This window comes from Salvelinus sp. IW2-2015, linkage group LG24 (assembly GCF_002910315.2).
Source record: "Salvelinus sp. IW2-2015 linkage group LG24, ASM291031v2, whole genome shotgun sequence".
In the NCBI taxonomy this organism is placed as follows: Eukaryota; Metazoa; Chordata; class Actinopteri; order Salmoniformes; family Salmonidae; genus Salvelinus; species Salvelinus sp. IW2-2015.
In genome coordinates this window covers 4654916-4670622 of record NC_036864.1, presented here as the reverse complement: position 1 = coordinate 4670622, position 15707 = coordinate 4654916, and the positions used below count along the sequence as shown (strand labels likewise).

The window sequence follows — 15707 nt, the reverse complement described above, 5'->3', positions numbered from 1 at the left end:
TAACAGACATTCGCTTGAAAAACGAGAAAAAAGCGTGAAGAGTACTCTTTGTCCATTTTGAGATACCGTAGACAGTATACACTTCCTCAAAAAAGTCAGAAGGTAACTCAAGAAATCTGTCAGTAATTTTACGTTTTTGCTAAGATCTTAGTCGAGCAATTTTACATCTAACTAAGATGTTTGGTGCAGTATTTCTAAATAAGAAAATGTTAGTGAAAACTAGTCGTCTCTCGTTGAATGACATCAAAGACTTTACTGAAGAATGCCTACTATTGACCAATCACCGACGAAGGGGCGTAGACTTTGGCAACTGACTTCAGCTTGCCTCAAGAAAACATTTTGTGTGCCCGAACAACCCAAAAAATACATACCAAAGTCCAAAACGTCACAAAATGTCGTCATAATCTATGCACAAACTATTCCAAACTGTTTCGTCTGGGAAGCATGCGGACGCCTTTACAGTACTACCCCACACACTGCTGTGTCAGATAATAATGTAGAGATGTACTGTAGATCTGGTTGATTTAATACATTATTATACAGTGCTTAAGAGCGCATAAGGCTTGATGCTGTGGGTACATTGTGCTACTGTTCACTCTATCCCAGTTTGACATGGCTGATTGTGATGTGTGTGTGTGTGTGTGCGCAAATGAAATGAAATAAATATAATTCCTTTGAAGCACTCTGTGTTGTGACATTCTTCCTGTAAAGGTGTAAATGGCATTTGTGTGTGTGTTTGTTCATTTCCTCATGCGTGTGTGTGTGTTGGACCGATCATCAGTTTTTTTTCTACAAAGAGGGCAGCATATTAACTGAAACAAATTAGATTTGGGCGACTATTAAGGAAGCGTGCTGTGAACGTGCATCCTCTGGAATTACATGGAATGCTTAACACATTTCTGGGAAAATAATATGCATCTTTTTTCCACAGCTTCACTTAAAGGGCCAATCAGCAGTTGAAACAATAAAAAAGCATTTTGACCCGCCATTGTTTTGATAAAACGTTGAGGGATGTTTCAGGAGAAATTACCTTATGGATGGAGGTACTGACCATCCGTAAAATCAAAATTATAGTTTTAAATATGTGGTGAGGCTATACAGGGTTTGTTTACAAACATTGGAGTTAAACAAGTATTCTGATGGGGGTGTGACAGTTGAACTAACTCATGAGGCATTTATACGTTATATTCTTCAAGAATCAATGGGTACATATCATTCATTTATATGTCCAAAAAATGGATGCTGCAATTGCTGATTGCCCCTTTAATGGGTATTGGAACAAAAGGGTAAAAATGCAGCATACATTTGACATATACACTACCGTTCAATAGTTTGGGGTCACTTAGAAATCTCCTTGTTTTCCATGAAAACATACATGAAATGAGTTGCAAAATGAATAGGAAATATAGTCGAGATGTTGACAAGGTTATAAATAATGATTTTTAATTGAAATAATAATTGTGTCCTTCAAACTTTGCTTTCGTCAAAGAATCCTATATTTTCAGTAATTACAGCCTTGCAGACCTTTGGCATTCTAGTTGTCAATTTGTTGAGGTAATCTGAAGAGATTTCCCCCCATGCTTCCTGCAGCACCTCCCACAAGTTGGATTGGCTTGATGGGCACTTCTTACGTACCATATGGTCAAGGTGCTCCCACAACAGCTCAATAGGGTTGAGATACGATGACTGTGCTGGCCACTCCATCATAGACAGAATACCAGCTGACTGCTTCATCCCTAAATAGTTCTTGCATAGTTTGGAGCTGTGCTTTGGGGCATTGTCCTGTTGTAGGAGGAAACTGGCTCTAATTAAGCTCCGTCCACAGGATATGGCATGGTGTTGCAAAATGTAGTGATAGCTTTCCTTCTTCAAGATCCCTTTTACCCTGTACAAATCTCCCACTTTACCACCACCAAAGCACCCCCAGACCATCACATTGCCTCCACCATCCTTGACAGATGGCGTCAAGCACTCCTCCAGCATCTTTTCATTTTTTTCTCCGTCTCACGAATGTTCTTCTTTGTGACCTGAACACCTCAAACTTAGATTTGTCTGTCCATAACACTTTTTTCCAATCTCCCTCTGTCCAGTGTCTGTGTTCTTTTGTCCATCTTAATCTTTTCTTTTTATTGGCCAGTCTGAGATGGCTTTTTCTTTGCAACTCTGTCGAAGGCCAGCATCCCGGTCATCTGTTTCTCAAACTAGAAACTCGAATGTCCTCTTGCTCAGTTGTGCACCGGGGCCTCCCACTCCTTTCTATTCTGGTTAGAGAAAGTTTGCGTTTTTCTGTTAAGGGAATAGTACACAGCGTTGTACGAGATCTTCAGTTTCTTGGAAATTTCTTGGAAATTTCTCGCATGGAGTAGTCTTCATTCCTCAGAACAAGAATAGACTGACGAGTTTCAGAAGAAAGGTCTTTGTTTCTGGCCATTTTGAGCCTGTAATCGAACCCACAAATGCTGATGCTCCAGCTACTCAACTAATCTAAAGAAGGCCAGTTTTATTGCTTCTTTAATCAGAACAACAGTTTTCAGCTGTGCTAACATAATTGCAAAAGGGTTTTCTAATGATCAATTAGCCTTTTTTTTAGCTATCACAACGTGCCAATGGAACACAGGAGTGCTGATAATGGGCCTCTGTACGCCTATGTAGATATTCCATAAAAAATCTGCCGTTTTACAGCTTCAATAGTCATTTACAACATTAACAATGTCTACAACTGTATTTATGATCAATTCGATGTTATTTTAATGGATAAAAAATGTGCTTTTCATTCGAAAACAAGGACCTTTCTAAGTGACCCCAGACGTTTGAACAGTAGTGTATCTGAATCTCCTCTTCCCCCTTTACCTGCTCTACTCAACCAGATATAAAGCGCTTTCCTCTCCTGAAATGAAAGGCAAACGCCAGAGTAGACAGAACAGCTTAAAAGCCAATGCTGCCGTTTATTTTCACAGAGCTAGGTCCCCTTTGAAGCATTTAATTCAAGTCAAATTAGATCGTTTTAATATTTTATGAATGTCAAAGCTGAATAAATCAGTTCATTGAAAAAGGGCAAGTGATTAAATTGTGTTCATGGGATAATCTCTGCACTCAGAGCCAATGTTAAGGCTGTGTCTAGATACTATAATAAAACGCCTTCGGGTAATAAACCACCGGTGTGTTTGCACCAGCCGATGACCATCAGGGTTTTGACATGTCTAATCCTGTGTGCACACAGTACAGAGCGTTAGCTTACTGTCTTTATGACTTCCCTAGTTCGGATAATAAACAACCACTAGACCCGGGTTTGCGCCGGCTGATGCCCGTCAGGGTTTTGACATTTCAGATCCTTTGACGATAAAGCACCGCTAGACTAGACTGGTGTTTGCACCGTCCAGATCATCTCGGGTTCCTGTTTGTCCACACTACAGATGGAGCACCGTCACCGTAAGAAGGAGACTCCGGTGCCGGCCAGCACGCACCACCTCTTCGTCCACATGAAGAGTCTGATGAGCTCCAACCTGGGAGAGGAGCTGGAGGTGTTCTTCCACATCTATGACGGCAGGGAGAACAGGCCACTCAGGTAAACGTTGCAACCACTGTGACTGTATATTAAACACTGGTATACTACTTAGAATGAAACACTGTATTGGGCATGCATTCTCAGTATTTTCTCCTATCGACTTTAAAGTGTGTGCTCAAAGTGTAAATTATAGTATGTGTGTCTTACATCCGCTGGCGACTGCCCCAAATCAAATTGAAAGGGATGAACGCATTTGTGTTTTATTGTATTGCATTATATATTTACGTAGGTGGGGTAAGCAGGGTCTCATGGTGTGGCTTTGAAGTGAACAGGATTAACTGACCTCTGACCTTGTGTTGGGTGTCTTTGCAACTAACAATGGAATTACATTTGAACCAGTTCTGGCATCTACAGTAGCAACCAGTTTATCGGTTGTTCTTCCCTTGACCTCTGTTGAGGCTAACACACTTGTAGCTAGTCCTCCTGGACTGTAATGCTGCATCACAATCAGCCGTTAACTGGTGGCATAGTTGAGGTGGGTAAGGCCATGTTCCTTTTCATCTGGCTGTAAACACACGTCTGTCTCAAAGCCACGTCACTGGGTTGGTTTGGGGTCGGCCATGGCTGGTGGTAGTAGTTATGAGGGAGGCACACTGGTGGTTATGTGGGAAGGAACACCACACACACACACACACACTCATAGCGTTGGTGAGAATGTTGTGTGAATTAACGTCACTGTTTCCTCTTAAGAGTTGAGTGTTGGGAGTCAAAGTGCAGCAATTCCATTTCAACTCGCAAATGAATCAATTGTTCAAAACAGAAAAGGAGATGTGAGAATAGTGGCTCAAGCGTCTTCTATCTGTACGACAGTGTCTGACGTCTGTACCCTGGTGGCTAACATGACAGGAACTAGGCCGACAGTGACGGGATGAATGTTTCAGCATGTACAACAGAGACGAGAAGCCACGTTTATCCAGTCAACTATTACTAATACACAGTCATTCGTAGGCATCGGTAGACTGAGGTCCTAGAATTCATTGTAGAGTCTGTTGTCCAGATAATTGTCAACGGAGGTTGCTCTGTCGTGTTTTCTCCCCCCGGAAGCTATTCAACCTGTAGTTAGTTAGTCACTACACTTCTTCCCTTTGTGTGTTGCTGTGACTAATATCACATGAGAGAACATCTATTTTTACCTTCCCTGCTCAAGGCTGTGTTGACGGCGTGTTTCTTTGTGTGCCTGAACGTCGAGAGTGTGCACTGGGGAATAAGAGCAGAGCACGTTCTGAATAAAAGACCTACCTGCACAGAGTGCCAGTGGGACTCACTTTAACAAGGGGCCTATTTAAGTTTGTTCTCTTGGCTCTGTAACTCACAGCTCTGAAGTCCATGATAATGAAGGCAATTCTTTTCCCACTTTCCCAGCGAGCAACTTTGTCGCAGAGTATATAATTTTCGCTCCAACCAGCTCTCTCTCTCGCTTTCTTTTAAAAAGCTTGCCACTAAGTACCTGTGCCAGATAATTGGTCCTTCATTGTAATGCCATGCCGTTTGAAATGCATTTTAAGCACACTACCTAGAAGATAGTTCTCATATTAAGAAGTAAGCGTGCTTAGAACTATTTCATAGCTGTTGCACAGTTGCTTGACAAATATAGACATAATCCCCCCCCCCACAAAACATAGTCTTTCAAACGATTCTGACTATATCATTTATATGACTCTCACCTTGATATAGACTTGATGGAATTGTGCATCTTCTAGCCCAGAGACATGAGAAACACGTCGCGTCCAACTTATCCCAGCCAACTTGTCACATTAAATGAATGAGTTTCCCTAAGCCAGCAGCATTTTATCTTATCTCGTCTTAACTAATGGCTTTCTCCCCCTCCCTCTTGTTCCCTCTTTCTCTGGCTGGGGAGGGCTGTTCAGCTGTCTGCCCAGTGTTCCTCCGTTGTCTGGGAGCTCTGAGTGTCCACTGAGTTTATCTTCCTCCCACCTGTGTTGTCTTGAAGGGGAATCTGTCTGCATCCCAAATGGCACCCGCTACTTTTGACGTAGGGCTTTGGTCAAAAGTAGTGCACTATATAGGGAATAGGGTGCCATTTGGGATGTGGATTATTTGGCGGTTTTCCCAGGCTGTTTTCTCTACCTGGCTGGCAGCCATTAGTCCTGATGGTGTTGTTGGTCTGGGGTTTGACTGGACCCAGATGGGGGTCCGACCTGCTCTTTCTCGACCACAGCTAGAGGAAAGTGAAGCAATGCCAGTAACACCAGCTCAGCAGAAGCAGAGTCAGACATGGCATGCGTGTTATATCTAATGACCCTAGCATGGATGCAGGTGCACACACACACACACACACACACACACACACACACACACACACACACACACACACACACACACACACACACACACACACACACACACACACACACACACACACACACACACACACACACACACACACACACACACACACCTACAACCGCTCTGAGGAGTGGATGACACTGACAAGCCATCCAGACACTGCGCTCTCTTTCTCTACTTCACAGGTCTACCAACATTCACTCAAGCCCCTGTCTCTCTGCTGTCATGGAAACGAATGGGTACCCTCTCCTCTTCCACGCTCCGGTCAGCTTTAACAAGACTAGGGATGGATGGATGAGTGGAGATGGGGCACTAGCTGCTGTCTACATAAACATCTATTGTTAGAGCAGCCAGTAAAACAACAGCAGTCTAATGAGAGCTGTCACAGATGGTATAGTGGGGACACATTCACTGATGGCTTGGATGTTGATTGGTACGCTTGAAATTAGTGACACTTTTTTTTATGTGTCTGGGTCTGTGTGACACACTCCCGCGGTGCCTCACTCTCTGTTTGTCTGTGTGTCTGAGTGTTTGTGTAGGCCATATTGTGTGGCTATACGATAGACTGAATCAGACAGTCCATTGAGGAGTGATATCCCGTCTCCCCTTCCCCTGGAGACTGCCTGTATAGCATGGTTAATTTAGCCAGTCATCAATACCGCACCAGCCAGGTCATTCTGGCCCACGCTCGTGTCTGGATCTCTTTCCTAATGCAATCATCGATACCAGGGGAGGAAATAACAAACGCTCGGATCACCGCAGATGGACTATGTGATGAGAGGGAGAGGGATGGAGGGAGAGGGAAGCCATTCATGATATTTAAATGAACCTGCTGATAGGCGGTGATATGGTCCCACTAGGGGCCTGCTAGTGGTCTGAAGCAACCGGATCAGCAGCCTTGCAGCTGTGTGTGTGTGTTAGGGGGCTCAGGGACCTGTATGCGCTGGGGCGGCTGGTAATTGGAGGATGAGGTTTCAAKAATGTAGTGTTAATTAGAGATTGGAGCGTGTGCGTGTGAGTGAGTGTGACTCCCATGCTTAATGCATAGGAATCTGTCAATCGCCTTGTTGGCTTGTTAATTCGGCTAGCTAGCTAACGGTCCATGTAATGCTATAGCTGTAGTAGCGAAGTTGGAGTTGGCTTGCTGTTCCAGCATTACAAGACACTCTCTCTGCTTATCTGAGGGCTGTGAAAGTCACCTAACGGGATTAGCTGGCCATTGGCAGCAGGATGGGACAAACACGGCAGGGGATGGTGTGTGTGTGTGTCCTCTGTCTGACAGTCGCTCTTCCTCCCTATTCTTTCAGCATGGGAGCATCTGAGTTCAGTTCTGTTATGCTGCAGTTGGTTAAATGCACATTCTGTAGATTTTTCTGAATTTGTATATGCGCAGTATGTATAATAAGCATGCTATGTACATATTCAAATAATATGGCTTGTGGTCAACTGTTCTGCAGCCGGACAATGATGCATATTAAAATACTAGCGGTTATTGTAAACAACAATTATTTCTAATAATTTTAACAGCATCTATAATTTATGTTTCTAGACAGCAACACAAGTCAGAATTTTATTATGTAAGGGATAAACGCTGATGTTCTGTACATTACCTTGGAAATAATGGACGACTCAGCGGGACAAGGCGGCGGTAATGTACGAGACGGAGGGATTTATCCCGTTTTATACCACAGTTACCAGAGAAAACGATACTAAAGCAGACATTTACTGCTCGAAAAAAATGAGATGCAACCCAGTCATTAGTTCCATTAGTTCTATATTTAAGGACGCGACTCAGTTGTTTATTCTGTATGTTCCGTTGCCATATATATATATATATATATATATATATATATATATATATTTCCCCTTTATTTAACCAGGTAGGCTAGTTGAGAACAAGTTCTCATTTACAACTGCGACCTGGCCAAGATAAAGCAGAGCAGTTCGACACATACAACACAGAGTTACACATGGAATAAACAAACATACATTCAATAATACAGTAGGGGAAAAAGTCTATATACAGTGTGTGCAAATGAGGTAAGATGAGGGAGGTAAGGCAATAAAATAGGCCATAGTGGTGAGGTAATTACGATATAGCAATTAAACACTGGAGTGATAGTGCATTCAGACGATGAATGTGCAAGTAGAGATACTTGGGTGCAAAGGAGAAAAATAAATACAGTATGGGGATGAGGTAGTTGGATGGGCTATTTACAGATGGGCTATGTACAGGTGCAGTGATCTGTGAGCTGCTCTGACAGCTGGTGCTTAAAGTTAGTGAGGGAGATATGAGTCTCCATCTTCAGTGATTTTTGCAGTTCCTTACAGTCATTGGCAGCAGAGAACTGGAAGGAAAGGCGGCCAAAGGAGGTGTTGGCTTTGGGGATGACCAGTGAAATATACCTGCTGGAGCGCGTGCTACGGGTGGGTGCTGCTATGGTGACCAGTGAACTGAGATAAGGCGGGACTTGACCTAGCAAAGACTTATAGATGACCTGGAGCCAGTGGGTTTGGCGCCGAGTATGAAGCGAGGGCCAGCCAACGAGAGCGTACAGGTCGCAGTGGTGGGTAGTATATGGGGCTTTGGTGACAAAAAGATGGCACTGTGATGGACTGCATCCAATTTGCTGAGTAGAGTATTGGAGGCTATTTTGTAAATGATATCGCCGAAGTCGAGGATCGGAAGGATAGTCAGTTTTACGAGGGTATGTTTGGCAGCATGAGTGAAGGATGCTTTGTTGCGAAATAGGAAGCCGATTCTAGATTTAATTTTCGATTGGAGATGCTTAATGTGAGTCTGGAAGGAGAGTTTACAGTCTAAAAAGACACCTAGGTATTTGTTGTTGTCCACATATTCTAAGTCAGAACCGTCCAGAGTAGTGATGCTGGACGGGCGGGCAGGTGCAGGCAGCGATCGGTTTGAGAGCATGCATTTAGTTTTACTTGCATTTAAGAGCAGTTGGAGGCCACGGAAGGAGAGTTGTAATGCATTGAAGCTCGTCTGGAGGTTAGTTAGCACAGTGTCCAAAGAAGGGCCAGAAGTATACAGAATGGTGTCGTCTGCGTAGAGGTGGATCAGAGAATCACCAGCAGCAAGAGCGACATCATTGATGTATACAGAGAAGAGAGTCGGCCCGAGAATTGAACCCTGTCGCACCCCCATAGACTGCCACAAGCAATCCCTTGCTTGCTTGCTAGCTAGCCAACTTGTTGCGGCTAACACAGTCACGACCTCTGCAGCCAGGATAACAGCAAATTAGCTGCATTTGTGTTTGTTTAAGCTGTTTTCTATTGACATTCATTTGGTTACTTCCATAACAATGAGGTGATGCCCTCAATTTTGTCTGGCAAAGTGCCTTCTCGTCAGGACACTTAACACTGTTCATTACGAGGAGATCACATTGCATATCAAACACTCGGCTAGAAGCTGGCTAAATAGTTTGTTGCTAGCAAACCTGGCGATATGACAGCCAAATAAATAAAAAAATCAGTTGCTGAAAACAGCTGGTTAAACTAGACATTTCATGTGGGAGGATTTGACAGCATAGCGCCACTTGCGTCATGAGATTCATGTTCATCCCTCACCACGTTAGGTTATTTTCCCCCAAAATATGGCTGCAAAAACAAATAAATTGCTGGCTAGCTAAGTTTTTCTACGTCGGACCTGCGTTTACAATGTATCCAGTTTCGGTTTGTGTGCGGTTTAGCTTTCTGTAACTTTGTAACAAGTACGGTCTTCATATGTAGGTGTGTATTGCGATGTTTGCCATTTCACTGCTTTTCTTCCATGATCTCGAAAGTTTTTATGAATTTCCCCTTCATCTCCTTGCCATACTACAAAATTACAATAACGTCCAACATTGCAGTGTATCCCCAATGTTATTGCAAAACACTTTTCTTTGTTCATTCTGATCTACACTTACTCACTTTCCTTTCCGTGTGTTGACAGTCCAAGAACTGGGTTAGTATCTCTCCTGAAGAATTAGCAAAATTCTATGAATATTTAATCTAGTTTCATAGAACGGAAGCATCATTTTCTTGCGTTGTCCGATATGGAATTGAAGCATATTTTATTTGTGTTGTCAGATATGTTGGCTACAATCTCGTCATGGCGCTATGGCATTAATTCTTCATCTTTTTTTTCCTTCTTCTCCTTCTTTTCATTTTTTTTCTCTTCCCCTTCTCCTCCTCTTATTTTGCCCCAGGGCTCGCACTCTCTGTGAATATGGAGGAGCTTACCTCTGTGTTACCTCTTGTTGTACTCTACATCTGCTTGTACTGTGGTACACTACTAGTGCCAGATATAGTAGCTAGCTTGTTGTTTTAGCCAACTTCCCACCTCTGTCATGTTTACTGTCATCCCCAACATGTATTTTATTCACGGCGTGACAATGAATAACCTCTCTTCCCCTCCCCTACCTCTTCTCTCCTCTTCTCTCCTCCTCCAGTGAAAGGTTCTTTGTCAGACTGAATAAGAACGGAGTGCCCAAGTCGCCAGAGAAGACAGAGAGACAATGCACCCTCTTTGTGGCGAGTACTGAACTTCACTGTGTCTTCTATGCACCCCAGGGGGGTATAGAAGTAGTAGTCATTCTGCACATGACGCTTTGCCTGTTATTGTATTGAGGATACTACCATCACCCTGTGATTAAAAATGTATGTGTTTTTCTCTCTTCAGGATTTGGGGAGCAGCGATCTCAGAAAAGACGTCTACATTGTTGTTCACATTATGAGAATTGGTAGGTTCCCAGTGTATTTTCCTCTTCTTAATTAGTCAAACACTACATTTTATATTGCATACATTAAACAAATGAACACAGCTCTAACACAGTAATAACATAGTATTATAGTATTGCAGTAATTATAGTTAAGTGGTGACACTCTCTAATATAGTAACTACAGAGCGCTGATGMACAGACATTGACTGTGTTGTCGTTGTGTTGGTTGCAGGGCGGATGGGCGCCGGGGAGAAGAAGAACCTGTGTAGTGTCCAGTACAGACGGCCCTTCGGCTGTGCCGTGGTCAGTATCGCAGACCTCCTCACGGCAGACTCTAAAGACGARCACCTYCTGAAGGTTTACGCGTGAGTCACCTTCCATCATATCGAAAGTGCATTTTACACAGACCCATAACTCACAATGCACTTCAGTACCCTCTCACAGACAATGAAATAATGAGTGAGACAGTACTGGCTGAGGTAGTGCAAAATGCACAGAGTATGCAGATACCCTGTTCAGCTTTCACAGTGGATGGATTGTGGTGAAACAGTGTTTGACCAGTATTTCACACACACACACACACACACACACACACACACACACACACACACACACACACACACACACACACACACACACACACACGGGTACTATTTAAGCACTCTAGATGCATGCCGAGGGGGATTGAAATAGCCATTATGGACACAGTAACAGTTTGACCTATATACAGTAGGGGCTGAAATGGGTGGACAATATGCCTATAGTATTTAGCCCAGAGAAGTGACCCTTCTCTACCCTTGTGTTTCATTGGACTTATATTAGAAGGTTCAAAAATGTTATTGGGCTAATGTTATCGTGTTGACCCAAATCATGCATGACACACCATGCTTGGCCTTTTGTGTTCCAGATGTACCACGGAAAGCGAGTGGTATCAAATCCACGAGAACATCATCAGGAAGGTCAACTCCAGATACAACCTATCGGGTTCCAACACGGGTAAGGAACAACCTCCCTTTGTACGTCTCACCTCTAGCCAAAACATTATACCTCAACATTTTCTGCAAACTGAAAATACATGAGATGCGATGGATGGGAGTTTAATGGCAAGCCGATTAGCTCTCTGCTGAAGAGTTCCCCTGTAGCTGGGCTTGTACCTCGCTGCTCGGCGGGAAGCCTGCACAGCTCAATATGCATTGAACTGATATAAATAGCAATCCCTTCCATATGAAACTGACTGTCTGCAGTTCTCCCTAGCAACAGGTTGATGGATATGAGGAGAACATTAGGTTTTGGCTGTGAGAGGAAATGGTAAATCGGATGGAAAGAAAGTCAACGGAGGAGCCTTTAACATATGTATGAATCTTTTCTCAAATAGGCCTACATTTATATTGTGTGTGTATTTGTCTGTGCATGCATGGGTACGTGCGTGTGCATCGACAACGGCTAATTTCAATAACTGCCCTATTCTTATATAGCTTGTTTACAACAATACGATTAGTAGCTAACTGGTCTGTATTCTCTCCACATAGAAAACACTGGGAAGGATTAAAGGATTTGAATCACCATAAACAGAGTCTATCGCAGAGACAGATCTACAAGTCTGCTCTTATTTCTGCCTCAGCGCCTCAAAAGACCAGCGGTAATTGCGTGAGGTGCCGTCAAAACTCGGGGGAGTTTGAATAATCTAGTAGTGGTGGGAGCAGCAGCAACACAGTAATTACGATGACTGACACAAAGTCATTTAGCGCTATCCACGGCGAATTTACATGACGTCTGCATCTGAGAGTTAATAACGATAGTTAGTCGACCAAGAGTCATCTGTCCTGACATTTTTAAACGTGTATTTTTCCACATGAACACCAACATGTGTTTTTTTCCAATCAACGATATGCATTGAGCTTGTCTGATGCTTTAAGGAAAATGTTTGATGAAATAATTAAGACAGACAAATGGCTGGAGGGAGTCTGACCGCAATTGATTTGATTGTGCCGTGCCCTGCTCAGACGTACTGCGCTGTGTTATAAAAAAAAGACAGCGAGTGACTGTGTGTGACTAGCACCCATTGTCTCTCTCTCTCTCCTCTGCTGCAGCGACCACCACAGCACATCGACGGTGTGTATCGCGCTGTCCGTGTTGCTGAAGCTGCAACATAACTTTTCGGTCAGAAATTGCAATGTTACCGAAATACCTAATTTGTTTAGGAAAAACATTCCCTTTTCCCTCAACTCTTGCATTATTTACATGACACATATATGCATCGCATGCATGCGACCAATAGGGCCCGACCTATAGCCTATCATAATCACATCAATAAGTTGGTTATAACAAACTCTGAATACCGTAACACGTGACAGGAAAATGAATGCAGTGGACGTGACAAATAAACTCGAAACAAATGTGACTAGTTGTGGAAAATACTGGAGATAAAGAAGCTAAGGAACAAGCGCTGCGTGCATAATGTGTGTGCCAAACTAATAACAATACGAAGGAGATAATAACAATACGAAGGAGATCAAGGAAAAAGGAGGGTCATTATTATAAATAGAATTTTTGGAACAGAACAATTTGGAACAATTTGGAACAGTGTGAACAACACTAAGTAAATGATAGATAATAACAGGGAGGCTGTTCTAATGAATACATGTTTAAAGCCTTTAGAACAGCAAAGCAAAGAATTAAAAAACAGCCACATTTGTGAAATTGTTTATTTGACAGGTGGTTGCGCGAGGCTTGGTGCTCACGGAATCAGTAGACTATTAACCAAACACTCAAACAGGCAACAGAAACAGTGTATGTCTTATTTCTGTAGATGTATATGGATGATTTATAAAGCCAGGCACATTTTAAGTTAGGCTAATGATTATAGTCCTAATTAAGTTGAGGTTTACTCTATCCTCACTTTTCTTCGACAATTAAGGCAAGGGCGGTTTTCTCAAATCAAATCAAAGTTTATTTGTCACGTGCGCCGAATACAACAGGTGTAGACCTTACAGTGAAATGCTTACTTACAGGCTCTAACCAATGGTGCGGGGAAAAAAGGTATGTTTGTGTGTGTGTAGTTAAGTAAAGAAATAAAACAACAGTAAAAAGACATTTGAAAAAAGAGTAGCAAGGCTATATACAGACACCTGTTAGTCAGGCTTATTGAGGTCGTATGTACATGTAGGTATCGTTAAAGTGACTATGCATATATGATGAACAGAGAGTAGCAGAAGCGTGAAAAGAGGGGTTGGCGGGTGGTGGGACACAATGCAGATAGCCCGCTTAGCCAATGTGCGGGAGCACTGGTTGGTCGGGCCAATTTAGGTAGTATGTACATGACATGAATGTATAGTTAAAGTGACTATGCATATAAGATAAACAGAGAGTAGCAGCAGCATAAAAAGAGGGGTTAGGGGGGGGGGCACAATGCAAATAGTCCGTAACCATTTGGTTACCTGTTCAGCAGTCTTATGGCTTGGGGGTAAAAACTGTTGAGAAGCCATTTTGTCCTAGACTTGGCACTCCGGTACTGCTTGCCATGCGGTAGTAGAGAGAACAGTCTATGACTGGGGTGGCTGGGGTCTTTGACAATTTTTAGGGCCTTCCTCTGACACCGCCTGGTGTAGAGGTCCTGGATGACAGGCAGCTTTGCCCCAGTGATGTACTGGGCCGTACGCACTACCCTCTGAAGTGCCTTGCGGTCGGAGGCCGAGCAATTGCCGTACCAGGCAGTGATGCAACCGGTCAGGATGCTCTCGATGTTGCAGCTGTAGAAACTTTTGAGGATCTCAGGACCCATGCCAAATCTTTTTAGTTTCCTGAGGGGGAATAGGCTTTGTCGTGCCTTCTTCACGACTGTCTTGGTGTGTTTGGACCAATCTAGTTTCTTGTTGATGTGAACACCAAGGAATTTGAAGCTCTCAACCTGCTCCACTACAGCCCCGTCGATGAGAATGGGGACTTGCTCGGTGCTCCTTTTCCTGTAGTCCACAATCATCTCCTTAGTCTTGGTTACGTTGAGGGATAGGTTATTATTCTGCACACACGGCCAGGTCTCTGACCTCCTCCCTATAGGCTGCCTCGTCGTTGTCGGTGATCAGGCCTGCCACTGTTGTGTCATCAGCAAACTTAATGATGGTGTTGGAGTCGTGCCTGGCCATGCAGTCGTGGGTGAACAGGGAGTACAGGAGGAGACTGAGCACGCACCCCTGGGGAGCTCCAGTGTTGAGGATCAGCTGGCAATGTGTTTGCTACCTATCCTCACAGCCTGGGCAGCCTGTCAGGAAGTCCAGATCCGATTTGCAGAGGGATGGTTTAAGTCTCAGTGATGCCTATGCTTGTGGACTTTGATGGGTACTATGTGGTGATTGAACGCTGAGCTGTAGTCAATGTGCTAAACTAGGCATTCTCACATTATCAGTGGGATGAACAAGTATGATACACGTGCTGCGGTCTAGGTTCTACTTACAAAGCATGTAGAGGTCTGTAATTTTTTTATCATCAGGTACACGTTTTTATACTGTAGATTAGAAGGAAATCTGATAAACAAAAATCCAGAAAATCACATTGTATGATTTTTAAGAGATTAATTTGCATTTATTGCATGACATAAGTATTGTGAGTACATCAGAAAAGCAGAACTAATATTTGGTACAGAAACCTTTGTTGCAATACAGAGATATCGTTTCCTGTAGTCTTGACCAGGTTTGCACACACTGCGAGCAGGATTTTTGGCCCACACCTCCATAACAGGACCTTCTCCAGATCCTTCAGGTTTGCGGGCTGTCCTGGGAATACGGACTTTCAGCTCCCTCCAAAGATTTCTAATGGATCAGGTCTGGAGACTGGCTAGGCCACTCCAGACCTTTGAGATGCTTCTTACGAGCCACTCCTTAGTTGCCCTGGCTTGTGTTTCGGGTCGTTGTCATGCTGGAAGACCCAGCCACGACCATCTTCAATGCTCTTACTGAGGGAAGGAGGTTGGTTGGCCAAGATCTCGCAATACATGTGCCCCATCCATCCGTCCCCTCAATAGCGTGCAGTTGTCCTGTCCGCTTGTGCTGAAAAGCATCCCAAAGAAGATGTTTCCACCTCCATGCTTTCACGGTTGGGATGTGTTGTTCGTTGGGTTG

At 43.5% G+C, this 15707-nt stretch overlaps 1 protein-coding gene across 1 annotated transcript in view; it reads left to right on the top strand.

The window, feature by feature from the left end:
* LOC111951330 (dedicator of cytokinesis protein 4-like) overlaps positions 1 to 15707 on the top strand; it is a 137492-nt gene that overhangs the window by 52800 nt on the left and 68985 nt on the right. The window contains 5 exon segments of the mRNA XM_070434705.1: positions 3414 to 3565; positions 10324 to 10405; positions 10554 to 10614; positions 10826 to 10958; positions 11501 to 11589. Of these exon segments, the coding sequence (XP_070290806.1) occupies positions 3414 to 3565; positions 10324 to 10405; positions 10554 to 10614; positions 10826 to 10958; positions 11501 to 11589 (517 nt within the window).